The 25,709-nt window shown below is 41.8% G+C and overlaps 3 protein-coding genes across 6 annotated transcripts; all 3 read right to left on the reverse strand.

Annotated features, from left to right (window-relative positions):
• Positions 1 to 136: 136 nt before the first annotated feature.
• On the reverse strand, positions 137 to 1,617 carry LOC119128936 (UPF0461 protein C5orf24 homolog). The gene is made up of 2 exons (XM_037261836.1): positions 1,410 to 1,617; positions 137 to 1,240 (listed from the first exon to the last, which is right to left on the reverse strand). The coding sequence occupies exon 2, from the start codon at positions 1,235 to 1,237 to the stop codon at positions 569 to 571; it is 669 nt and encodes a 222-aa protein (XP_037117731.1). The 5' UTR covers positions 1,238 to 1,240; positions 1,410 to 1,617; the 3' UTR covers positions 137 to 568.
• Positions 1,618 to 1,994: 377 nt separating this feature from the next.
• On the reverse strand, positions 1,995 to 4,037 carry atp5po (ATP synthase peripheral stalk subunit OSCP). Its single transcript, XM_037261834.1, has 7 exons — positions 3,953 to 4,037; positions 3,627 to 3,677; positions 3,421 to 3,531; positions 3,217 to 3,346; positions 3,022 to 3,134; positions 2,841 to 2,927; positions 1,995 to 2,263 (listed from the first exon to the last, which is right to left on the reverse strand). The coding sequence occupies exons 1-7, from the start codon at positions 4,019 to 4,021 to the stop codon at positions 2,153 to 2,155; spliced, it is 672 nt and encodes a 223-aa protein (XP_037117729.1). The 5' UTR covers positions 4,022 to 4,037; the 3' UTR covers positions 1,995 to 2,152.
• A 788-nt stretch (positions 4,038 to 4,825) lies between these two features.
• On the reverse strand, positions 4,826 to 16,570 carry ogt.1 (O-linked N-acetylglucosamine (GlcNAc) transferase, tandem duplicate 1). Of its 4 annotated transcripts, none has more exons than XM_037261837.1 (22): positions 16,192 to 16,569; positions 15,276 to 15,456; positions 13,903 to 14,146; positions 13,717 to 13,785; positions 10,420 to 10,536; positions 10,244 to 10,323; positions 9,918 to 10,113; positions 9,685 to 9,825; positions 9,498 to 9,598; positions 9,211 to 9,364; positions 8,875 to 8,976; positions 8,586 to 8,765; positions 8,201 to 8,359; positions 7,979 to 8,068; positions 7,754 to 7,879; positions 7,477 to 7,647; positions 7,263 to 7,379; positions 6,916 to 7,086; positions 6,485 to 6,637; positions 6,142 to 6,394; positions 5,917 to 6,040; positions 4,826 to 5,828 (listed from the first exon to the last, which is right to left on the reverse strand). In XM_037261837.1, the coding sequence occupies exons 1-22, from the start codon at positions 16,226 to 16,228 to the stop codon at positions 5,648 to 5,650; spliced, it is 3,147 nt and encodes a 1,048-aa protein (XP_037117732.1). In that variant the 5' UTR covers positions 16,229 to 16,569; the 3' UTR covers positions 4,826 to 5,647. The 4 variants fall into 4 exon arrangements, with proteins under 4 accessions (XP_037117732.1, XP_037117733.1, XP_037117735.1 ...); XM_037261838.1 differs by having other exon boundaries at positions 5,623 to 5,828; positions 15,276 to 15,426; positions 16,192 to 16,570; XM_037261840.1 differs by lacking the exons at positions 13,717 to 13,785; positions 13,903 to 14,146; positions 15,276 to 15,456; positions 16,192 to 16,569 and adding an exon at positions 11,821 to 13,647 and having other exon boundaries at positions 5,623 to 5,828.
• Positions 16,571 to 25,709: the final 9,139 nt, after the last annotated feature.

Genomic DNA, 25,709 nt, shown 5'->3' on the forward strand with positions numbered 1-25,709 from the left:
ATGTCACTATCTATGCCACCGACATATAATGACAGCTAAAGCAATTAAATGCTCTTTGACAAGATAGCAGTAGTTTAATAAAAAACAATGAACCATTGTGCCTTTTTTGTTTGGTGGTTTTCAGGGATTTTCTTTCCCCCATGTAAAACTTTGGCTCAACAAAGGTTGGGAATACTAGTTTATGATACTGTACATGTATCATAAACAACACTAATTAACACTTGAACCGGCTGTACCAAAAATCTGGAATTGACCAGAAAACAAGCAAGAGTATTTCAAGAAGTGGATAACACATTTACAGAAGTTCAGATGGTGGTGTTGTGATTGGCTGTTTATCACAAAATACTTATCTAGAAAATTGTACAAGATACCGGTCCTATGTGTTCAAGGAGGGATCACATTATGACAAAAGACTCAATTTCTTACCACCAAAATGATAACATGCAAACTTCCCTGCCAAGTGCATCTTGGTAAAAGGGAATTTGTTGATGTAGACTGTACACTGAAATAGAGTCAGGAAGTTGAGTGCTTGGCTGTCATGTTTTTTTTCTTCTTCTGCGCTCTGATGTTATGAACCGGTGTCATCGGCTTTCACGAGAGGCTCGCACAAGTTTCTCTTCTCCATCATGGCGTAGGCAAGCAATGGAAGATCACAGCTGGTGAAGTCCAGTTTGCTCGGACTAAATTCGAGTTTCTTGGGAGCATCACCACCACTTTGCTGTTCCTTGAGCCTCGCCGGACTCTTGACACTACCTGGGGGCCTGCCGGGGCTCACCTTATAGCCGGCTGCTTTGGTGGTACCGAGGGGCCTCCCGGGACTGGTTTTAAAACCAGCAGCTCTTGTGGTCCCACGTGGACGTCCAGTACTTGTGCGGTAACCAGCTAACTTGGTGGTCCCCAGTGGTCTGCCTCTCCTCCCAGACTTCACTTTGCCTGTATTTTTTTTGGTGCCGTCAGGCCCTGCAACCCCTCCACTATTGATAGTTGTTATTGGCAGAGGCTGAAAAGTATTCTGGGTCTCCTGCGTCGTACCCGCCATCACCTTGTGCATGTTCTGTGGCAAAGGAGCCAGGCCTGTGAATGACAGGTGCAAGCCAGAGTTTGTGGGGGAGCATGGGTAGAACTTGTGAGATTGGAGGCTGCATAAGTCAAAACGGCTTGCCGGATGGCAGTCTTCTGCAGGTCCACTCATACAGAAATCACTGCTGCTGCTGCTACAGGTCACTTGATGCATCATTTTCTGTTGGGGGGGCACACCAAAATAACACTAACTCATGTTAATCACGCAACCATATAAATAAAATGAATTTTATCGCTGCACACATTTAATCTCGACTAGTCAATGAAGCGTAGCATGCAAGTAACGAAGTTTAAAAAAATGCTAACCTAGATTGGAGGGCCTCACTTACCTCAATCTTGGGATGACATACGACCAAATGTTATTATTGTGTCGTTAACAATGGTCATGTCTGGAAAGTACGCCTTGGTGTCCGAAAATAAAAGGTAGTGGTTTCATCTTTTTATTAATCCTTCATACAGTCGGCGAGATGAGACAGGAAGCCATTTTTTCCTGAAAAAAATATGTAGCAAGATGGAATCACTGCGCATGCGCGGGTTTAACGATGTCGTACTTCCGGGAAAAACGTCATGTTTTGGCGAATGAAACGTTGACATGAACAAGTAGAATGCCCATCCAAGCAGTAATATTTTTGTTTCTTTTAAATTACACAAAGCTAACATTTTGGAGTCATAATTTATGCCGCTCTTAAATGCGTTCGCCGTGCTGAAAACTGAACAAGACAAAGAAAACGTGCTCATGTACGGTAGTGACCTTCAGTAAGATTGAGTCATTCTCCCCCCCAACACAACCACGATCAAATACGGCATTAAATAATTGTGTTAATACACCAACAATGCCTATGTTTAGTAATGTCTGAATTAGTACTAGTTCTACTGGATCTCATATGATTTGCGTCACACACACACACACAAGCATATTATTGGGAGGTTTTATTGACATCCAAATGAATTTCAGTACAGACACTGATTTCTGGCGCAACTGCAATGCCAAACAGGTAACAATTTACATGTATCAGCATTTGTTCACTTGATGGTCATTTCTAAAACAGATACAAGATGAAGTCCACGGGACTTAGGAGTCTCTCATGATCTTGGTCAGTTTCTGAATCTTTGTCTTTGTGGACATGTCCACGTACTTGTCCCCGATACTGACGATCATGCCGCCCAAGATTGAAGGATCGGACTGGAGAGAGGAAAACATTTTAAGTCACATTTTGTTATTCTCACTGCACAATCCTAGTGGTACAGTTAGATTATACTGCACACAGTTACAATAAATGAGGAGTTAAAAGGTTTTAATGGAAATAAATAATAATAAAAAAAGGTAGATAACATTCTCATGTATCCGTAGTAAGGAGAGATTACAGTAGATCCTCATATTCTCAGTTCAGAATTTGCAAATTCACACATTCCTTGGTTATTCGCAGGAAAAAGCACCTATTAATGGGTTCCTGAAACGTGGCCTGCACAAAAGTCTTGTCAAAAAACTGGACGTCACCTATTTACTGTATAAGCTATTGGAACCAGAATTTCCCTAAGGAGTAATCTCAAGGGATGACTAAGGTTGGGTCTAAGTCTAAAACAATAATCAAAGTAGTCTGCTCAATGAAACTTTATCAAACTGTTATGACTGGTAGTTAACAAGAATGCATTATAATATGGCGACACCCATGTCTGCTTTGGTCCTGATAGCTTATGATACAGTACCATTGATCACAAAACAGGATGGAAGGAAAATTAATTGTTGATTAAAATTGTACCTTGGTTTCCAGCTTGATCGTTTCACCCTTCTGAAGAAATCCATTAAGTGCGGTTTTCAGCTCAGTGAGATTGGCTGTATCCAAAGGCTGAAATGATTATATATCGATGAGGTGTGTGTATGTTTAGCTACAATAAATACTTGTTGACAATATGATAGGCAAAAGCATTTGTGCAACCTACCTGAGCAGTAGTTACTGAGCAGATCACCTCTCCACGATGTGCACTCATCATCTTGCCAAAAGCAGTGATGACATCACCGGTTCGAGTCAGACGACCATTATCAGACAGAACATCTGCAGAAACAAGTATATTTTAGCCAAAGCTATAGAGACAATGCAGACAATATTAAAAAAGAAGCTTCAAGTGGCAACTCACTGATGAGGTTTGTTGTGATAGGGGAGACTTTTGCCTTTGCAAGGGCATCATGGAAGGTCTTCTGCTTGAGGCTGCGCTTCACGTGAGGGTTCATGACAATACTTGAAATCTTGGGGTCCTTGATGAGGGCCTGTGGGGAAAAGCAGCCTTTAAGCAGATCAATCTTTCAAATAAACTTGGATTTATAAAACGCTCTTTGCTTACATTCACTTTGCCCAGCTCCTGCTCCACTTGGTCCAGTTTTTTCTGCTTACTGGCAGCAGAAAACAGAGCAGTGGCATAGCGACCTTCCACTCCATAAACCTGGATGGGTGGCTTAAAGGGGAATTCAAAATGAGATTAAAAACAAAACACAAAGTTCTTTCATATGAGCAGTCGGCCACGCAGCATGCTGTGTCATTCATATTTACCTTCATCAGTTTGGATGCAGGCCTAATGGCTGATGTGCTAAACTGGCGAGCCTGCACGAACACAAGTAGCAAAATTCTAACATCAACGATGCCACGAACATGAGTGTATACAGATTAGCACACATACTGTCTATTGCAGCTAACGCGTAGGCTAGCACTTTAGCAGTCATTCAAGTGCAAAGCGTCGTGTAAATTATTTGACATTTGAAATCAACAGTACGACTTCACCAAGTTTATAGTGCGTTAGAATACCTTGTAAATACACGAATACCGAGTTTGAGCTATTGTAAAATCAATCAATTGTGTAAAATCATTGAACGTCTTACCTGCTGTCCTAGCACGAGTGCTGCCATTTTCTCCTCCAGCTGTCCGGACTGGAAGCAAGGACTGCGCATGTGCAGTAAAGACGTCGTATTTATTCATGGGGGTTGTAGTCCTTTAAATCGAGTGTGGGTATTAATACAAATAAACACAATTACCATTCCTCATTTTACCGCATTTATAAATCGTTTATGTTGTTAATGTTAGAAGATTGTTTGCCTTTTTTCGAGCTAGGACATGTTTCAGGTAGTCGGAGGCTGAGCCGGAGGTCACCACTCTTCGAAATGGAACGACAGAAGCTACCCGCTGTGTCGTGTGTGCGTTTATGTTAGATAAGTGAAGTTTAGTTATTTACAAACCTCAAATTTTGTGTTGTAGTTGTTGGTTTGTGCATTGCTTATAGTATAAAGGTCAAGTGTTTTCACTTAAGTGAAGTTTACAGTTATTTACAAACCTCAAATTTTGTGTTGTAGTTGTTGGTTTGTGCATTGCTTATAGTATAAAGGTCAAGTGTTTTCACGATACTGAAGTGAGCCTGCCAGTACAAGTAGAGGCTTTTAATGCCCATGTGGAGGTATCCTACACCTCGTCAAAATGAATTGTCCCAATAGGATTGCATTATGGTATCATAAATGTAATGTATAAACCGAATCCATGCCCCTGCGGCTCAGTATTAAAATAATCCAAAGAATGAGGGTTTAAGCAAGCTTCTTTCATAAATGTGCGGATCAAACTGCATGACAATAAACAAACGGAAATGTATCTTGCTTGTATTTGTGCATGCTTTCATCAATCCTCCCGTAGCCAAACCAACTGTGCTCTATATTAATGCCCCACCGAGTCACTTCGTTAACCAAATCCACAGAAAAACCTTTGACTTTTTTCCCCCCAAATTGCCATCTTTATTTTCCCCATATCTAGAGCAAAGCATAACTGACAGCATAAACAAAGACTATACAAAAACAAAACAGCTAAAAAAATACTTACCTAGGCTGTTCCTTCAGTGTTATTTAAAACAAGTTAAATTTGTTCTTTCAGCTATTCTGCAATTTAGATCTTGAACATCTTTAGCCAAATTACCATTAATGTTAGTTATCAGTGTAACATCAAGATGAGACAGAGTAGATTGCCGATTTGGTAAGGAGAGTGTATCTTTACCCAAACAATTTTGCACATCAACTCCTTTTTGTCGTAAAATAACATCTTAGGAGAAACTGGTTGCAATCTCCGCTAAAATGAAGTGTTTAAAGCTGAAAGAACTTGTGTTACAATTTCCTTGGAGCAGCCTTCCCATCAACAACAAAAAAAAAAACATGGATCCTTTTATAAATACAACATCTATAAGGGTGCTTCAATTAGTCCTGTACATCCACACGCACATACACACGCAAACAGCAGAGTACAACGACTGATCCAAGTACTTCAGTGTGTTCAGTGGTCACTCAACTGTCTCAGTTTCCTCTACTGTAGTGTCCCTCACATGATACAAAATGTGATAAGGATCGAGCGGGGGTAAATGTGTCTGTGCTCATGACACTGGGCCCCACTTAGAAGAGAGCGTGCAACACAATCATTCACAGAGGAGAGGGCTGGCTGTGAGTAAACCATCCAAACTAGGATGCTCATCATGGTTTGGAATAAAGACGTTGGGGAGGAAAACATTGGTATTTTTATAATTTGTCTCCAGGAGGGCTTCCAGTTCAGGCGCTGTCACCAGTTTCTACTGCATGGACATGAAACATGTGTTCCGGCTTGTTGCCCTTGCTGTGGCGCTCCCACATCTGTAAGTAAAGCCTCTCCAGGTCTATCGTGTACTGCTTGGTGTTGAAGAGAGGACTACAGATGCGCTGCTTCCAAACACGTGCCCGAATCATCTTCAGGCTGAGAGGAAAAAAAATAAAGAATCAATCAGCCACAAGCTTGTCAAACATGTCAATGGTTTTTCAAGGTAGTATGAATTTCTTCCTACTATTCCATGTCCGAGCCCAGTTTGACCGCGATGTCCTCATACTCCTGTCGACTATGGGCGATGAGTTCCGGACAGCCAAGGCAGCGGAGTTGTGAAGCAGCTACTCGTGAGGCAAGTGTTTCACCTTTTGTGAGAATGATGTTAATGGAGAACAATCAAGTCAATTGATAGTTCACACAGTTTTTAAAAATAGAGTGTTTTATAGTAAAATAACCAAAACCTCACCTGGCATAGTAACCATGGGAGTACCAGCCCACAGAACATCCATGCCTGTGGTGTGACCGTTGCATAGAGGCGTGTCTAAGCACACGTCAGCCAGCTGACCCCTCCTAACATGTTCTTCTTTAGGGGCCACAGGTGAGAAGATGATGCGGGAAGCTGGCAGTCCCATGTTTTGAGCGTACTGCTGGATGTTGGGCTCACCCACAGCGGGGAACCGAAGGAGCCACAAGACACTGTTCTGCACACGTTTTAGGATCTGTAGGGAAGAAGAGTTGCAAAACATTTCAAATACAAGTGTAAAAAGAACAACAAACTATTAAGGTGTTGTGAAGAGGCTCTGACTTACATTGGCCCACATTTGAAGAGTTGGGGGGTCAATTTTGTAGAGCTGGTTGAAGTTGCAGTAAACAATGGAGTCCTCTGGAAGACCATACTGAGAACGGGTTGTCACAACAATTGTGCGTGGCACCTCCTCCCCTGTGGCAGCTTTGTTGTTGATCTGAAAAGGGGGTGAAAATAATCATGTGTATAAACAGAGCACGCCAACACAAGGCAAGTAGGGGTTCTCCACATCAACACATAGCACGTATGTGAGCATTCACACTAACCAAAGGTAAGCCGCTAGTTAATTGGGTATTTTTCAGACAGAAGTTTTATCTCCATGAACCATCAAACAAACTTAACATTTATATTGGGCGCAGAGCTATCGCTTGAATGTCAATTAGCACTGGCTAATTAGAAACGTGTGGAAAATAATCATCTTTGTGTACTGCCTACCTGTGTGGTGGCAAGACCGTTGCTGACGGTGAAGCTGTTGATGGTGACCTGTATTTGGCCTTGGTTGACCATATTGATGATTGCTTCTGCAGCCGTGTTCATGGGGATGACAGGCATAGACAATGCTCCATTTGTGTCAGTGGCAGGTTCCTGATTGTTGTCACATTTCATCTGGCCAACAAAATAGATTTCACCCAAGTTTGAGTTGTATGTTCAACAAATCTGATCAAAATTGACATTAAATAAATGAAAATAAAACTCCTCCTTAGTCAGCTGGACTTGTGCTCATTTTAGTATTGTTTAATCACTCATACTGCTTTTGTTCAACCTTCAAAAATGTTACCTACCTTTATCACTTTGACATCTGGCAGACTGTCCAAGAAGGCCTTCAAATCTATACCATTGAGAACAATGCGGTTGTCAAAGATGTGTCCATTCGATTTGAAATCAATCACGGCCTTTTTCTGTGGGTACAAAACAACATTGACACAATTTTGAGACTCTACTAAGAAAAATAACTCAATCTGAAAATTAATGACAGCACATGGAGACAGGACAAACCTTGAGATGAGGAAACATGTTGGCATGATCTCCTATGAAAAAGGTATGTGGCATGAAGGCAACCTTCTCCGAATATTGCTCGACTACTTCGGCAGGCGATGTCTCTTTGTCAGTGATGATGTAGTCCATGAAAGGAGCGCCGCTGGTTCCAGGGTAACCTAGCCACATAGCCTAACGTGGGGAAAGGAAAAAGATTGTTTAAACAAGCCATACAAGATTGACTCTGAGACAAGGCCAAAGATAAAGCTTGAAATAAGAGTCAATAGTTTTATCTTACCTGTACAGGAGCAGGTCGGAGGGCAAACAGCTCATTTCGAGCACCTTTGGTGTAGCCATTCATGTTGACCAGAATGTGAACCCCATCTTGGTGAATGCGATCGGCTGCCTTGCCATTACAAGGAATCTAAAAGTAATGGTACTAGTATCAGTAAAATCCTTTTTAATAGAAAATGGACACATTTACTTGTAGCTTCAATTATCAGTAGAAAACACAATAGGTTACCTGTGAGAGGTCTGTGAAATTATGAGCCTCTGCCACGACTTTCACTCTGAAGTTTGTACTGTCATCGGGGCTTAGTGCGTAGCAAAACACCTTGGGGAAAAAGAGAAAGTTGGAGCAATGAATATACATGATGAGATACTTCTATACAAACCCTCCCTCTGCTGTGGCGAGCCCTGACGGGAGCAGTCAAGAGAAGAAGGGTTTACAGTGAAGGTGACTCACCTCAAATTTCTCAGGATTATGCATCCCAGGAATGGATTGCATCAAGTGGGAAGTCGGGTGGTTGCCAAAGTCTGAGCTGACATAACCAACACGCAGACGTCCACCGCTGGCCGTCAGATCTTTTGGATGCTCGTAGGCAGGTTTGTGCAATGCATTAATCTGCTCAATAAACAAATGTGTACACGTGACAGCGTCAGAGGGGCTCATTTTACAGTAAGAGAGCTGCATAGCTGAACGTTGATCATCAATCTACAACAACGTCACTATTGAAGGTTCCCTCACATCCACCAGCCAAACTTCTGACAACAACCCAGTGGCACCCGTCACTTCCACCAGAGCCCACCATCCCAAAACCAACTCAAATGTTACTTTGAAGAGCGCATACCTTGTCCAGGCAAAGGTTTCCATGGCGCTCAGCAATGGCCTTTCGAAAGCCGTGAGAGAGCGGATATAACATGCTGTGGTGAGGGTGCACCGATGGTAAGCGGTTCTTCTCCAGTTGGTCAGCAACAATGCTCACTAGTTTTTTCATGCGGTCATCATAATCCGTCCAGTCGCACACAATCTGAAAAACAGGGCAAAATTCCATGATTTAAGAATAAAAAACTGTCATGTAACACCATCCGTATAAACAAATGTGTAAATGGGGAGAATCCAATATAAAAAACACAAACCTGCAAGCAATGTGCCAGGTTACAGTAAGCGTCAGGGAAATCAGGCTTAAGTTTCAAGGCAGTGCGGTAAGATGCAATGGCCTCTGGGATGTTTCCAGAATCCTAACAAACCAACATCCCCATACATTAGAGACATGATACATTCTTATTATAAAGAATACTCAACCATGGCATTATTGTACAAACGTTTTGTCCTTTTCGATTCCCATAACAGTAGCAAGGGTAATCCTACAGTTATAACTACTAACAATTCTTGTAATAACAGCGCTAGATTGATAGAATAAAATGTCAAAAAATAAGTGCTGCTACAACCAGAAGAAAAGTCACAATACATACTTTGTGTATTGAAGCCAAATTGCTATGAGCGTCAGCAAAAGCAGGATTGATCTGGATGGCACGAGTGTAGCACTGGAGCGCTCCTTGCACATCTTGCATTTCCTTTAGCGTGTTGCCCATGTTTGAGTAGGCGTCCGCAAATGTGGGGCTGATTCTGTAAATCACGGACACTGTGTTAGCTCCTTGTGTCATCAGTGAACAGCATAATTCTTGTTTACACTTAAAACGTCATGTTCTGCTGCACAAGAATAAACGTCCAAACGGTATATTATTGTACGAATGCAAACCTGATGGCTTCCTTGTAGTGCATGAGGGCCTCCTGGAGTTTCCCCTGCTGCTGCAGGACACTGGCCAGGTTGGAGTGAGCTGCAGCAAACTCAGGGAACACCTGGAAACATATCATTAATAGAAACCATTTTGATCATTCTCTTGAACTGACATTTTGCCCATTTGTACACGCTTTTCAAGTTGTACCTCTAGTGCTTTCCTGTAAAGCTGGACCGCCTCCTCAATGTTGCCCTGTTCACGTTTGATGTTCGCCAAGTTGTTCAGGGAGTCTGCATGCGTCGGGCACAAACGCAAAGCTGTGTTGTAGCACTCTTCCGCCTCAGACACCTGGAAAGACATTGGCCAAGATAAGTGTCAAATGAAGTCACAGACCCTTCAAACTCCTGGTCAATTGTGCAAATCCATGCTCTTAGCCTTACATTGCCTTTCTCCTTCAGTGCATTTGCCAAATTGCAGTAGGCATCTGGAAAGTGAGGCTGCAGCTCAATGGCTCGGCGGTATGTGTCGATAGCCAGGTCAATGAGGCCTTGCTCGTAGTAGACACAGGCCAGGTTTCCATGAACAACTGCATGGTTTGGACTTAGACTCAGGGCTCGCAAATATCCCGCCACAGCTCTGGAAACACAGCCAACAACACTGAATTGCATGCAACCGCATCATCAAAACGTTTTTTTTATTTTTAACCCGATTCAGTTATTTTATACAGGATATGTAAGGCATACATGTCAGGATTGAGATAACTGACCTATCAAAGATTCGGGCTTCCTTCAAAACGTTTCCTAAATTAATGTAGGCATCAAGGAAATTTGGGTCCAGAGTCACCGCCTTCATTACATACACACACACACACACACATATATGGGATTAACAAACGATACTTCAACATTTTTCTCCCAGGTGTTTGAAAATATAGCAACAGACCTTTTCAAAATGGTGTATGGCCAACCATATCTCCCCCTGGGCATTGAACACACAGCCCAGGTTGCTCCACGCCACAGCAAAGTTGGGCTGAGTCTCAATGGCTTTCAGGTAGCAAGCCTTGAGTTCCCAATGGAAAACGAGACAGGAAAGGAAACAGATAGAAAGGGAATAGTGTGGAGGGGGGAGGACAAGGGGTTGTAAAAAAACAAACAAACAAAAAAAAGGTTGAGAATAAAAAGCAAGAAAAAACAAAAAAACAAACAGAAAAGGGCAGAGAATGCAAAATTAGTGACTTGTCTCCAGGAAAACAAAAAGTGAGTCTACAGCATGGGCTCGCTTGCGCCAAAGTCTGCTGCGCGAAGCTGCACTGCTTCTTCCTACGCTGCGCTGATCCAACCAACACCTACACATCGACCACCATCGTGCAGTTATGGCCACCATTTTAAAAGCCCGGTGGCAAAATGAATATAAATCTTACAGTGCACTTAAAAAAAGGCTACAACCCCAAACTGCTACACTATTATCTAGCGAAACAAAAACATGTACGACATCTCACAACCTGCGATGGTGACCTGATTGTGCAGGTGATGGTCCCTGAAATGCTTGCGCGACAAAATCACGCAGGTGCGCGAGGTGGACTACTTGCCGCCACCACCACAATGCGCCACGCTTGCGCAGCCTTGCTCGTGGCAGAGGCCATCGCTTTGCTGCTTCGCTTGCCAACCATCTTGGTGCAACAGCCACACACCACCCCCTCAGGCAGAGAACCTGCCACACCAGACTGGCACAGACTCACAGCCACCATTCTCTCTTGCCATTGAGGGAACATGAGCAGAGCAAGGTTATAATGCAATGCTATGATTTGAAAATGATTTGAAGTCCGCAGGGACTGTTGGGGGCGAAATATAGGGATGGCCAAACTTCAGAGAAATTGGGGCATTTGCGGGCGAGGCTGGTTTCAAGGGTGGAGTGGTCTGCAACCAAGAGGCCACAGGGATTGGGGTAGGGGGTCGCATGCTGGCGCGCTGTGCATTTTTAGTTGCCTGGAGGGCATCGCTGCGCAGCCCCTGCGCTACTGTAGACTCACAGCGCAATATCGGTATCATCACAGCGCTGCAACTCAACAAAGAAGGGAAACATAAAACAAAACTGGAAAGTAATAAAGAGTTATGTAGGAGTTAGAGCGTTCTTAGTTGTTTTTCACCATTACTGCTTCCAAATCCAAGTTTCTTTATGTACTTAATCTAAAACTCAGTCATTAGTATAAGCATATCTTAAAAATGCTTACTGTCATTTCTTTTGCTACTCTTTTTCATTTGCTCTTCAAGAGATGCCACAAGAGAGGAGCTCAAGCATGAAGTGAGGTGGTTTTTCTTTTGCTGGCTGTTACAAACCCGTTACCATATTTTTGGACTTTGTCAGAGTGGTGGCCGCGGCTGGCTGGAAGAAGAGAAGACTGAGGCTGCCCCTAGTGTTCCTTTCCGCCGGGCACCTACGCAGGTATAGTGTCACCCACCTGAAACCTTCTATACAACAATTTCAGTTGAGGAAAAAACCAAAAGAGACAGAATCAGAAACAACATTGTTAGTAAATTGGATCAACAATGCATTTGTCTTTCAATATGGAAATGTAGCAGGTTCTTCCAAAACACACGACAAACATAAATCGACTATATTTAGTATTCTTTCATGCAAAAAATGTTGCGTTCAAAAGAAAACCCCAAAGATGCTTGGGGGAAGAGAGGGGGAAGAAAGGCTTTGCGTGTTCATAGTTTCAAGTTCTATCAGTTGTATGAATTTAGTTTAGTTGCCATGACAGGAGGGCAGCTACTGGCTTGACCTTAAACATAATGAACTGATCCCATTGCTTGGGGGATATTACATACTGAAGCAAAATGGAAGAAGAATTAAATTGTTGATTTTCTGCCTTATAGCATTTTCAGGAACTATTTTAATGCTTAAAATGCTTTGTCCTGGCCTGCTCTCTTGAATCCTGGCCAATAGGGTAAGGAGAAAAGTCTGTGGTTTATTTGGATCTAGAAGCCTCCACAGCTCTGAAATGAAGAAGACATCGCCGTTGCTGCGCACGCCTGTCCTTTTGGAGCCGCATCTGACGCAGGAGGTGGAGTATAGATTGTGAGCTGACTGCCTGACACCAATGGAAGGCACCACTGAAAGGAACCTGGGTTTACGGTAATTAAGCTTTTGCAACCACATGGTTGACTATTTAATGGTATGACAAAATACATGTCGTAGTGAGACAGAGTTAACTAAAAACAAGATTGGGCGCATGAAAAGCACGATTGGAAGAGCTCTCTGGCACTTTTGGGGGAAGGGTGATAGGTCAGGAAGGCAGCTCTAGGCGCGCACACTCCACCAATCCTTAGCAAGCGCGCGGGGGTGGAGCGACAGAGCAGAGGAGCTTGACACTCCATCGAACTCCATCCCCACTCCTGGAACACACCACCCCCATCTAGCACAGAGTAAGATGGCCTGTAACCACTGGGACAACTGCACACCTCCAGATTTGACCCAACCCAGGGAAGGGAGCCCCATGTAATCGGGAAAGAATTGAAGTGGCAAATAGAAGCAGTTAAGAACTGAAGTGGCAAATAGGAGCCTAAAAATGGTCAGTGTGAATGGGAGGGGGGTGGAGGTAACAAGTGTAATGTCCATTAACTGGAGATAATACTAACGTACAGTGGCTAGGTTACAAACCATCTTCTCTTTAGCAATGCAAATATAAACTAATGACTTATCAGTTCATATATTCTTCACAGACCGAGCCAGTATTTTCCCCCCACAGTCACACTAGCAAAAGCATGGAAAACAATATTGAGTGTCAAGTGTTCTCACTTATTAGAGCCTTTCTTCCTAAAGGGGGAGAGAGGGGGAAGGGGGGTTGACCTCTTGTATAAGGTCAAGCTAAACCAAAAGGAATTGAGACAAATGATAATTTATGAGGTTGAAGGCGTATAAGAAGTCTACAATATTGTGGGGAACTATAATCGTTTTTGTAAAATTTGATCGAAAACGTTTTAGCCTAAAAAAAAGTTTTTATTTAGGTTTACTCACATGGGCTTTAGACAATTTATGGTCCAAAACTCCAAGTATGCAAGGCACAATTCTACTGGGAGGAACTAGGCCTGTTTTCTGAGATATTGTATAATGGGCTTTTTCTTTTTGTTCAAAAAAACAAAAGTCAGTTGACAAAGAATGGCTTCAGTAAGACAAGTGACACTAAAAGCACACATCGAAACACCACATCATTTCGAACACCAGACCAGGATGACGTACCTTGGCCTCTTCCAAGCGCCCAAGTGCTTTAAGTAAGTTGCCCAAGTCACTGCGCACACAGTAAAGATCCTGGCAAAGACAAACAACTCACTTTAATATTTTTCAAACAACTGTTTTGAAGCTTACTTTTGCTTGCTCTGGCTACTGGCGGCTCGGTCTGAGTTCAGCACGCAGCATTCGACTTACGGGGTTATACTGTAATGCAGACACATAAGCCTGCACCGCTCCTTCCATGTCCCCTGCAGCGACCAGAGCTGCCGCCAAGTTGATGTAGCCATCGATGAAGTCGGGCTTCAGTCGCAGAGCATGGCGGTAATGTTCAATGGCTTCCTGCAGTTGCCCTCGCTCCTTGTACACGTTCCCCAGGTTGGAGTAGGCCTCGGCCAGCATCGGGTTCTGTTTAATGGCCAGCGTACTGAAGTGAGCTGACCTGTTGGTTCAGAAACGGGACAAATGAATCAAAGTTGGTAAGTGACTATTTAGCACCAAGGCGCATGGTGAAAAGGAGCAATAGCAGTATATGACAGGAAATCTGCAGCATGTCTTTATCCACACGGCCTTGGACATTTTTTTACTCAACTGCAAACAAGGTTACTTCAGATTACATTTTTAGGGAGAAAAGCAAAAAGTAAAGCAGAATGGACAGGACTAATCTGACTGCACATGCTTCAATGTAATGCAAATGATGCATTTAAGTTTGCGGAGTGCGCACATAGGCCTCCTGGAATGCTCACCTTATAACGGCGTCATTAAAACTAAGTAGAAAACAAAGCAAGTCTCGACAATTAATGTGAGCCGGTTTATGTGCTTCTGAATGTTTAGAGTTTAAATGGGCTCATCAACCAACCATTTGATGTTCCTGAGTGAATGATTGCATGCATAAACTGAAAGAACAGCACGATATTTCCTTAAAAGATGGTGGCATGTCTAAGCTGAAGAAACATCACTTACTATCGGTTTTGATTTCCCGAGGAGGAAAAAAACAAGCCACCTGCTTAACTTGATGGCACATCCTGGAATATATCAACTTCAAGTTCTAGAACAAAACACTTCTCCAGCTCTCCCGACAAAACACACTATGGAACTAAAAGTCATATTGACGCTGTGATTGCATGTAATCTTGTATCCAGAGTGACGCAGCAGAGAAAGACTGCAGAGGTCCATTGCAAAAACAAATTACGATTGGCAACTTTTCACCCCACACCAAGTGATTTGAGCACAGCACGTCTACCGGCATGCTACAACAAAAGAACTACACATACAATGAACTTTTCAAAATTTTGCAAACCACCATTTGGTCCACAAATATCTGATCTCAAACTGAAAATCTACACGAGTACACTGACCACATTACGGTCAAATAGACTTACATCCTCAAAGTCCAAAAATTCAACCTGCAACATGTTGGACAATTATTTCATGATGAAACCTGTTAAAACGCAAGCCACCAACAACAGCTATTTAATTGATGAGCAAGCAAATCTCCCAGAATATGATTTCCTGACGACAGAAGAAATTGTGACTCGTGATGCGTCGGACCGTTGACGAGCCCACCTCACCTGTCAAGCCTTCGGCACTGGAAGTGAATGGAGGACAGAAGCAGCAGCACGCCCGTGTTATCAGGCTCTTGGCGCCACAGCTGCATGCAGTGGCGCTCTGCTGCTTCAAAGTCCCCCGACTGATATTCGCGATGTGCCAGCTCAGCCAACCCTTGGAAGGAAAGAATACGTTTTGTCGGTTCTGGAGCACCAACACAGTCCAAGGAGCAGGGGGGAGGGGTAGGGTGGGGAAACAAGACATTAGATGTGATGGATGGAAAATGGCAGACAAATGAAAAATAAATCATAAATATTCATAAAATATAATAATTACATAAACTAAACAGAAAAGATGGAAATTTCATTCAACATAAGAAGGTGGATAAAAAGTTCTTGAGAGTTACAGGAACATATTTCAATAGAAGTGGGTAAAACTGAAATTAAAAACCACTTTTTAAATTAGCCATTCTGTAGAAGGGGGCATTTTTACATGCATGAGAAACGTCAACATTAAGCAGTACAAGAAGTTAAGGTAATGATTTTACTTAAACAGTGCATGCTGCCAACTGCTTCACTTCGATATGACGACGAAATACATGCATGGGGTGAAAAACAAATATGGGAGGGGAGCAGCATAACAGCATTTATTTACAAAAAGGGTTAGCATCAATGCCAAAGTATTGCTTTTGTATTAATCCCCCAGACATCTAATTCACACCAACCACAGCAAGCTTGCATATGATACAAGTGTATATTACATAAATAATCTAAAATCTGACGATACGGCGTTATCTGTTTGAAACTACTACGATACATGACGTAGAATTTAATATTGACTGTGTAACACCTCGATCACATCAAAAATCAAAATGATGGCCCGTTTCTCGTGCGCCCTCCACGCACTTCTTACGCCATTTTCTTTTAAAACGAAACCAACCTGTGCTGTCAGCCACGTTCCCCACGGAGCTCGTCATCTCCTCGGTCTTCGAGTCTTGCGCGTTGGACGTCAATGTGTCAGCCGTCAGGTTTACAGTTTAAAAAGAAAAGAGGTCCGACTCGGCAGTCGTCTTTGTCCCACAACGAGCAGCAAGCACGTTGCCAGCCAAACGGCGAACCGTTACACCTTTAATTTTTGTCACGTCACGCGCTGTTACCTTAACGTTGTAGCTCGTACCAGGTTGAAAAATAGCCAAACAATTAAAGTCGTTACACGATAGGTATTCGGAATGACATTAAATTTGTTTTTTTCGCCTCAAGCTAAAGCTAGCTAAAGCTTCGTGACAATGCACTCAACGAGTAGAAAATGGCGAAGTGGGTGTAACCAAATTTTAGGCAGAAAGTAGTTCCGCTTCATAGACAATTCGACGCAAAAAGCGCTTATAACTTCGAATAGTATTTCATTCACTTAAGATTTATTACTTGTATGTAGAATTCTTACATTATTTATAAACTAGTCACAAATCTAACGGGCTTCTCTGTAAAAAAAATAATAAATCAAAAACCAGTGGCGCACTATTATGCGCGGAAGTATATATTTGCGCAGTAATGATAAGGACAGCCATGGTGACTAAAACCGTTGCGCAAAGTGATCACGTGACAGCCTAAAATACTGTCGGATCTGTGCAGATATTACGAGTTTGCGACTCTATTATTTATTTCCCACCAATTCATGTAAAATTCATAACTTATCTATATAAACCTTAGAATACACAATTATTTCTGTAACATTACGAGTTGGCGACTGTCTTAATTATTTCCCACCTACCATAATACATGTGAAATTCATAACTTATCTATGTAAACCTTAGAATACACAGTTGTTTCTGTAACACTAAATTTCATGGACATAATTGTCCACACTTACAATATATTATTGTGATTGAACATATTGAGTCGAATCATACCGAAGGTATCCTTTATTCTAGTTAATTTATTAATCCATGGGAGTTATTCAACTACAAAAGATCACCGCCATAGTTATTATCGAAACGAATGAATAAAAGCTTTAAATAATTGTTTCAAGGTTGTTTGGTTGTAGTGAAGTACAACATTATGGTCAATAGGGGGCAACCTCTGTGAACGAATTGGAAGAAAACCTTCCCGGAGATCTGGGGGGTTCCTCGCTTTATGATGAAGTTCCTTCCCTACGACTAGTACGAATTTGTCCATAAATCGGAAGTAAATATTTGTATGAAAAACACGCATATACCACAAATTTAAAACACTAAAACGAAGAACAGTAAATATGATAATAAGTGAGTGGCCTGCCACATAAATCATGAAATTCCGGAATCATCTGCAACTACTTTATTGTGCACGGTTCATGAAATAATTAATGTCGCAATGACAGTACGCATTTACGAAACACACGTTATGCCATATAACAAAACCACAAAAGTGTCCCTTCTTGAGAAGATCAAATTTTCCTTCTAACCTTTCCATGTCGGGACAGAAGACCCATTATACAGTATTGCTTCAGATCAATATGATCTGTTGTGAGTTTTGCCATTCGGCTCCTTGTTTGCTCTATGAATGGACCAATAACTGGTTAAACAAGAATTATGTAAGTAGTTTTCTTCATCCTGCATTTTGGCACAAAGAGACCAAAGGGAAACTGAAGAAATTGTCAACAGTAACTCACCATTACAAGATTTCTAAAATCCATCAGGAGGTTGCAAAAGATACTGGAAGAGACAAGAAGACATCCTTTGGAATTTTCATGGATTGGGCACCTGTGCAAAGTGTGAAAAATTACTGGAACAAATGTGCAAAATGTTCAAACATTACGAGGTCAAACAAGTTCACCCCAAAGACAAACTCTGAAGACTCCTGCATTTAAGTCAACTACAACCCTAAATGCTGACATTTATTTGATCCTTGCTTCACTTCAGTTTTTCTTCAACTCACATGTAAGTAAGTGTCAGACATAAGACACGTGCAGTCATTCTTCCTTTTCAAAAGGGGTTTCTGCTTTCTGCACCTCATTTTTCCCCACATTGATCCCCAGTGGGAAAGTAGCTGACATCATTATCCCCATTGAATTTGCTGTGTGAGCTCAAAGCATGCAAAGGCTTCGGGGGATTGTGTACTCTTTCCACACGTTCCTCTCTTTTGCTCTCACCCGATGATGTCATGTGGACTGTATGTGACGATTGCATCTGACGTGCTTTATCTTTGTGCAAGGAATCGAGGGGGTGATCACATCTAAAGGGTTGGTGAGAGCTCTCCGCAACAAACCCCACTTTCTTTCACACGGGCTATTTTTGGAAGCGAGTAGTTCAGTAGCTCACTGGTCACTTTAAACTGGTTGTTATTAAAATAACATCGTTCATAACATTGTCTGAAAATCTCAAGCGCTTAATTGCTGCTGCTCAAAGGGTGGCCTTAATTTCAACTCATTAGATAGAGACCAAAAACAGCATGATGACCCACATTATTTAAAACTGCTTTAATTGATATGTGAATACAGTGGATTGAGAGTTGAGAGAGTTCGTTCCTTAGATATATTACACCATGGAGACTCATGACATAAAATTGAGTCTATTCACTAATTCGTCTTAATTTACAAAGACGTTTGGGGGTCAGGTATTCATGATTGATGAACCTGTTCTCGAAAAAGAATTTTTTTGCTTGTGGTAGCACATGACGACCAGTCCAGTACGTCTCACCTCAAGCTCATGCTCTAGAAGTGGTACATAAAATTCTTGAATTGTACCATACACCTTATATCAAGCTAGATATCGAATCTTTTTTTTTTTTTAACAGAATCATCTTTATTGCCCAAGTATGTCAAAATACACCAGGAATTTGTCTCCAGAAGTATGAACCACACCAGTTTTGCAGTAACAAGGAAATTATAACAAAAAGAACATTTAGAACGTAACACAAGTACAGACAGTCTTTACACAATGTAAGGTTACTCTTAGTACTGTAGTAGGCTACTGAACAATGAGAGCTTTGTGACAGCAGTGCAAATGATGCAGACTCATCAAGAAAAATTCTAAATAAAAAAAAAAAACTATCTGTGTATCTGCCTGCCTGTTTTAAACAGTTTCAATGCTGCTGTGAGGTCTGCTCAACTTTGTGTTGCACAATAGAGACTAAATCAGCAGAGCTTCTAATAGTGGTCCACGTTGCAGTAAGCGCAGCACATCAACATGCAGTTCATAGTGCTTATGTTTGTTTGCATTTCAGACTTATTTTGGCAAGACTTTCTTACAGAATAATTTGATGTCTCCCAGACATGTTAATCATCTGTAGCGGTTTGATTCAAGTTCTGGGCCTTTATTTGAAACATTTGTCAGCTGCACTGATGTTTTACAGCTGCATATTTTGTCCTTAGAAGTCGTGTCAGAACGTACAAACTATGCACCCCTGTAAACAGCTTGACTATTTGAAGTTTGGGTAAAAAAAGAAGAACACAAATTTGTGTTGGAATTTGTGGGACTTTCCCATTATTTATGCTTTATGAAAAATATTCCTTTATAGTACTTGATTTGTAAGATCTGATTTCTTATATAAGAAAGTGTGGCACTCATGCTGGTGGTGACGTGCCTGCAGTGTGCTAAAGTACGAGTTGTTGCTATACAGTGCATAAAATTATTCGTATTTCTTTTACTTTTAAAATGTCCTACTTTGTGAGCGTCATTGAACGCACCTTGATTCTATCGACAAACTGTCAGTAGGCTGCAGGGGAGGAGAGGTTTTAGTGAACAAGACGTTTTACTGCTAGATAAGAAACATAGCCACCAAAATAAATAAAACAAATCATTAGAAATTGCCATTGTGCCAAAGTTAATACACAAGCATATCTATATGGCAATAATTAACAGTGGGAAGCTTAAAAGAGCTTGATACAGCTCCTTTAAGCTTCCATGGGCCAGTGACCATTTTAACTCAGTGTCCGTCAACAAAAGCAGAATAGGTCAAATTTCAGTTCAGAGGTGTCGAGGTCTGTCTGCTGTTTCTGTAAATCTCAACATTCCATCTCGTGTCATTCATCATGCCTTCATGAACCTTGTTGCTTCGCTTTTCTCCCTCTCTTCTGTTTTGGAAGATAGCGGAGGACCCAGTGACACTAATGGTGACAGCAGCTCTTAAGCCTCTGCTATCAATTACACCGAATGATTGACATGACTCTCCAAACGGGCTCTTTTCACTCTTACGGTAGAATGTCTTCCGGCTATGACAGCACTGATGTCTGACTTGGCCTTTTTTGCAGCTTCCGGCTCCTGGAAAGCAGTGTGTCACACACACACACTCCCTGTTTTGGAATAATATCCTAACCACAGACATACTTACTTACGACAGCGTTTTAATGGAAACAGTGGCCTCCCCCAACGGGGATAAGATTCTATCTCACATGTAGAATATTTTCTTCAGGTAGAAAAGTCGACTTATCCGCACTTTGCCAGATCTCATTTAGATCCACCCGAGGGAGCATTTAGGTGGCGTACAATCCCGGAGACGGTATGTCTGGGGTAGGGGGGGTTAAAGTAGATGAAGTCCCCCAGGCAGGATGGAGTATTCCTCGTGTTCCTTTATGGGGGTACGTTGTACACTGGTCAAAAGACAAGAATCATTTGATTAGACTTTTGTTTTTCCTGATTATTGGTTGCTTATACTTTTTCATCAACCTGTAGTTTAATCTATTCATCAATCTTTAATTCTGTTGCATAATAGACTTGCTTTATGAAGGACATTGTGGAAGTTGATTCCATGTCTATTTCATGTGCTTATTGTATTTTGAAGTCTGTTTTCATTTGTAGCCCTAATTCCATGTTGTTTAAATTTTGTTGTTCATAGCAGCTCAGGCCAATCTTCGGGTTTATGTTTCTTGTTTTTAAAAAAATTGTAGGACAAAATGACAATGGCACAGGGGAAAATGACTTTAGTTGTTTGAAGCAATAATAATGACAAAATGCTCAAGATTATGTTTGAGTCAATCAGAATGTTGTTTCCTCAAAATTGACTGATACTCAAATACGTTATTAGATAGATGTTTTAAAATTACAAGAGCAAATTTATGATGTCATATCATAATGGAAGTGGAACAGTCCGTGAAATAAAAACACTTATGAAATGTTCAGTTTTACATGAATAATTATAGGAACATGCTGTCCGTCATACTGTACTGGGAGTTAAAAAGATGTTTCCTTGTTGGGCTCAGCCCTCTTCCACCAAAACAATCAGTCGCACTTTGCAGTGCTCGCCTTCTGCCCATCACACTTGGCTTTTCAAGTGGCCTTCCCCACCAGCCTACAGTAATTGAACCACGGCCAGCCCTGAGCAAATAGGACTAGTGTTGTGTGAGGGGAAAACACTTTGTGGAGCCGTTTATCCAGAAAAATGGATCATCCGTCACTGACCCCACACCCCTCCTGGTGCCCCTCTCCGCCCACGGGTTGCATAATAGGCCCTACCTTGTGAGTCAGTCATGGTGAGGGGAACTTTTTGTCTGGAAAGAAGGTCACCACCAGAGAGTAGAAACTCAACAGGATCTTATTGGACTGTGACTACAGTACACTCCTGTATCATCCTAAAACTACTTGCAAAGAAGAAGGTGTGGTTGAACTCCATCAATCTCAGTAGGATACAGGTTGACAGTTCTTACATCAAAAGTAATTAGTTACGGTCTTCGTGTTCGTGTGAGAACTATTCTCTTCCTGTCTTATTGATGCAGGCTCAAGTTATATAACAGCACACTATGTCACACTAAAGGATTAGGACGTCTTTGAAAAGATAAGCTTCATGGATCATAAGTAGACCCAGAGTTGTTTTTCTATCTTTGGTGTTTTATAACTAACTTAATTCTGTCATTCACTATCATCGGTTGTAGCAAGTGAAGCGGACATCAACAGGCTTACAAAATCATTTGCTTGTTCCTCTGGACAATTGTTATACTGTACAATTATTTACTCATGCAGTTGTTTGAACAGTTTAAATCATATCTGTCTTTTCCCACCCAGTTCTTTTCCTTTCCAGGTATCCTGTTTATATGATTCACACAGTCACAGAAATACAGCGGAAATTGGGACTCGCCTTGAGTCCATTTGCACAAGTAGTTTTTCTCCTATTTTAAATGTCGATAAAACATTGTGAAACTGATTGAAATTTTTTTCCCCAAAATTTGACCTGAGGTCATATCAGGGCAAATGGAGTTGTTGGTTATCTGCGCATAAGTGGCCAAATCGGAAATGGGCTGGACCACAGTGACTGTGAAAGGAACAGGGAAGGAATTGGGAGGAAAAGGTGTGACTGCAGCCAGTTGACCACTACATCCCCTCCCCTCGGCAGTGGGGGCAATAAAACAAGAGGCAATAGACGCAACACACTCATAATGGAGTGTATAGCAAAGTGCAGCAATAATTCATGCGCTGGCAGTACATACGACGGCAAATAGGAAGTTCGGATTAATTTATAACTTTGGCTGATACTTTTTCTTTGTGAGACGGAGTAAGGCAAGATTGACTTTTAGTGTGCATTATGCTTTTGTCTGTCCTCTGGACTCAAATAGTGATTACACAAACGGGCGTGGTGGTGGTGTTGGTGGGGGGGGGGGGGGGGGGGGATTGCATTCAAGCACAGCTGTCCGGTGCTTAGGTCATTGGGGTCATAGGAAGCCAGCAGAGGTTATTGCCATTTAGTCCATGCAGGCTCTCTTATGTTACTTTGTGTTAAAGCCCATTTGACAGTTCTATCCATGTTGCAACATCTAGAAAGTTACCTTGCAGATTTTTGTTTGGATTCCTGCAATCTTGCAGATTCACACGATTACATCCCTTCTGCGCTATCTCTGGGGAAAACAATTACAGGAACTGAGGACACGTTTGTCTTGCTGACTGTATGAATGAAAAGTGAAAACAATGTGAACTCAAAACTGTGTCCAAGTTCAGGAACTTCCCTTGGCTCAGCTATGCTTAGATAAGATTTAGAGGGGGTTATCCGTATAATTACTGCATGACTGAAGTCAACATGCATGTGCAATAAATAAATGTTCTAACAAGTTGCGAGGAGACAATAAACACCGTGATGGGCTCCAGCTTCCCCTCGAAAGCACTGGCAGGTCCACACATGAGAATTATTCCCTCCAGGGTCCATCCAGGGAGCAGACAAGGCAATAAAAGGTTCTTGATCCAGAAGTGAGGGTCATTGAGGGAGTGGACGAGATCCTGACCTTTGACATCGTCGTCCCACAATTGGATATTTAAATACAACCCAGTTTAAAAATCGATATTATATGTCGGTAAATGATAAATGCCAGGAAAATCCAGAGTGTGCTGGGCCCATGCCCCAGGACCACCCAGCTCTGTTGTGCCACTTAGTAGCTTCCCAGTCTATTTTGATGCCAACATTGGCACTATTCAAGTAATAAAATGTGTTTTGTTTATGCTTGACCACATCCCTGGTGAGAGCGAGGCATCGCCGGGAGGAGTTATTGTTAAATTTAATTTTATCTGTCTGTTTTTGAGGCCTGAGTTCTGATTTTGACTTTTGAGGTTTACACAACAAATGTTATGTCGCAGTAGATCTTATGTATTTTTTTAAAATTAATTTAGCTTTTAGAATTTCATTGCCCCACCAAAAATGTTCGGAGACAAAAGTTATGTACAATATGAATTTAAGAAATAAAACTGTCGATTGCACCATATAAAAATCAATTCTTAATGTCACAACTTTTATTGTTTACTAAAACCCTTGCTTCAGTTTTCAAAAAATTGCTTCTCAAAGTTGCTTCTCAAATTTATTCATTGATGAGTAAAATTGCTTTGCAAAGAAAAGTTATTTTGAGTCTCGTACGATCGAGACAACCATTAAGACTGTCACTGAGCGAAGATAGAACCCATGCTGCCTGCACAAAAATAAGGCGAGTATACCAGGCAAACACTTTTTGGGAAATGTGCCAGAGAGGGATGAAAGTTTTCTTTTAAACACAGCCCATGCATCCCCTCCTCCTCCATGTCTTGCTCAGGTCACAGTTGGAAGAACATTTAGAATGTGCCATAGTCCACCCCCAGCATGCTCAATGAGGGAGGCGTCAAACACGAGTTTTCCCATTCATATGTGTGTGTGTGAGGGCGGGGGGTGACTGTAGTATCTACTCTCGCTTCATCAGGGTCTGTCACAAATGACTCATTTCCATTTTTTATTCAGGTTAGTATGTGATTAACTGGTCCCGTTAGACTCAATAAACACATATACATCAACATGTTCCAGTTAACTCTTTCCACACTGTTGTCAACAGCAGACAGGTGTGAGTGGTGACAACAGGATGACGGGCTTCAACACCTCTGCTCCCCGCTGACTTCCTCTCGCACGCCCCGGCGAGCCCCACCCTGCAGCAACAAGAGATACGAGTGAAGTTGCACACAAAAATGCGCATGTTTGTATTTGGAGGGTTCAACTGGTCACCGGTTTTAATACCTGAATACCTTGACTGGGTTAATCCATCTGACTGAAGAAGTGCCCATCTACTCAGACTTTAGTTAACCTCAAACCAATGCTGATAACCTCCAAGTTGAACCTGAGACCTTTGACCTCGACAATCAGGGCTTTTCAAACAAAATATTGGCCTCTAGGGATTCAATGCGCATATTTTAAAGCGTTTCACTTTACTTAATCTAGTTTGCTTTCTTTCCGTGTCCCTGTCTTGTCCTGGATCTGGTTCTCCTCTCTCTGGTTGTGTTTCAGGGGCAATGCAAGATAATCCATTTAGACTGTTTCCTTTCAAGCTCATCCAGAGTTTTTACAACACTTTGCCAGAGGCTGCTGTGGCATACATGTGAAGAATAAACATCAATACCTTGTTCTGTTTAACCTCGAGGTTCTCAGGTCTAGTATGTACCCGAGTCTCCCATACACAGAATAAACATAAATGGATGGCAATGACAATATAAGGCACATTAAAAGACTTTACAGATTGAAAATATCGCATGTGCTAATAGGATGTAAAAGTACTTCATATCAAGAATAACTATTAACGTCAAAAGCAAGCTTTGAGGATATGATGGGAAACATTGACTTCATTTTAACTTTTCATTTGTGTTTTCATCTTGATAAACATGCTTTGAATTACAGTCGCACATGATACACATAAGACCGTTTTGTTTTGCTTTGAATTTGTCAACATCTCTCAACTATTATTGAGGCTTTCCTTGAGCCTCTTGTTGAGTTCTTTAGATCCTCTCAAGGTTGAGTGGTTCATAATGACTCAGAGAGCGTGATGGGAAGTCATGGTGGATAATAATGCTAATTGAAGGCGATTGCAGCGCTTCTTAAGCGGTAAAGTGGTATAACTGCGTGGAGGCCTGCTTCGTTTCAATAAGCTTGACGATGGAGCGCTGTCTTTTTTTCTTTGCACAGTCTAGCAGCACCTCGTCCCACCCGTTTGGACCAAATCGCTCAAGAGACGATCAAAATGTTGTAATTGTCACTCATTCTTTTGTTTCCCCCTTT

The sequence above is a fragment of the Syngnathus acus genome, chromosome 10 (genome assembly GCF_901709675.1).
Source record: "Syngnathus acus chromosome 10, fSynAcu1.2, whole genome shotgun sequence".
Classification (NCBI taxonomy): domain Eukaryota; kingdom Metazoa; phylum Chordata; class Actinopteri; order Syngnathiformes; family Syngnathidae; genus Syngnathus; species Syngnathus acus.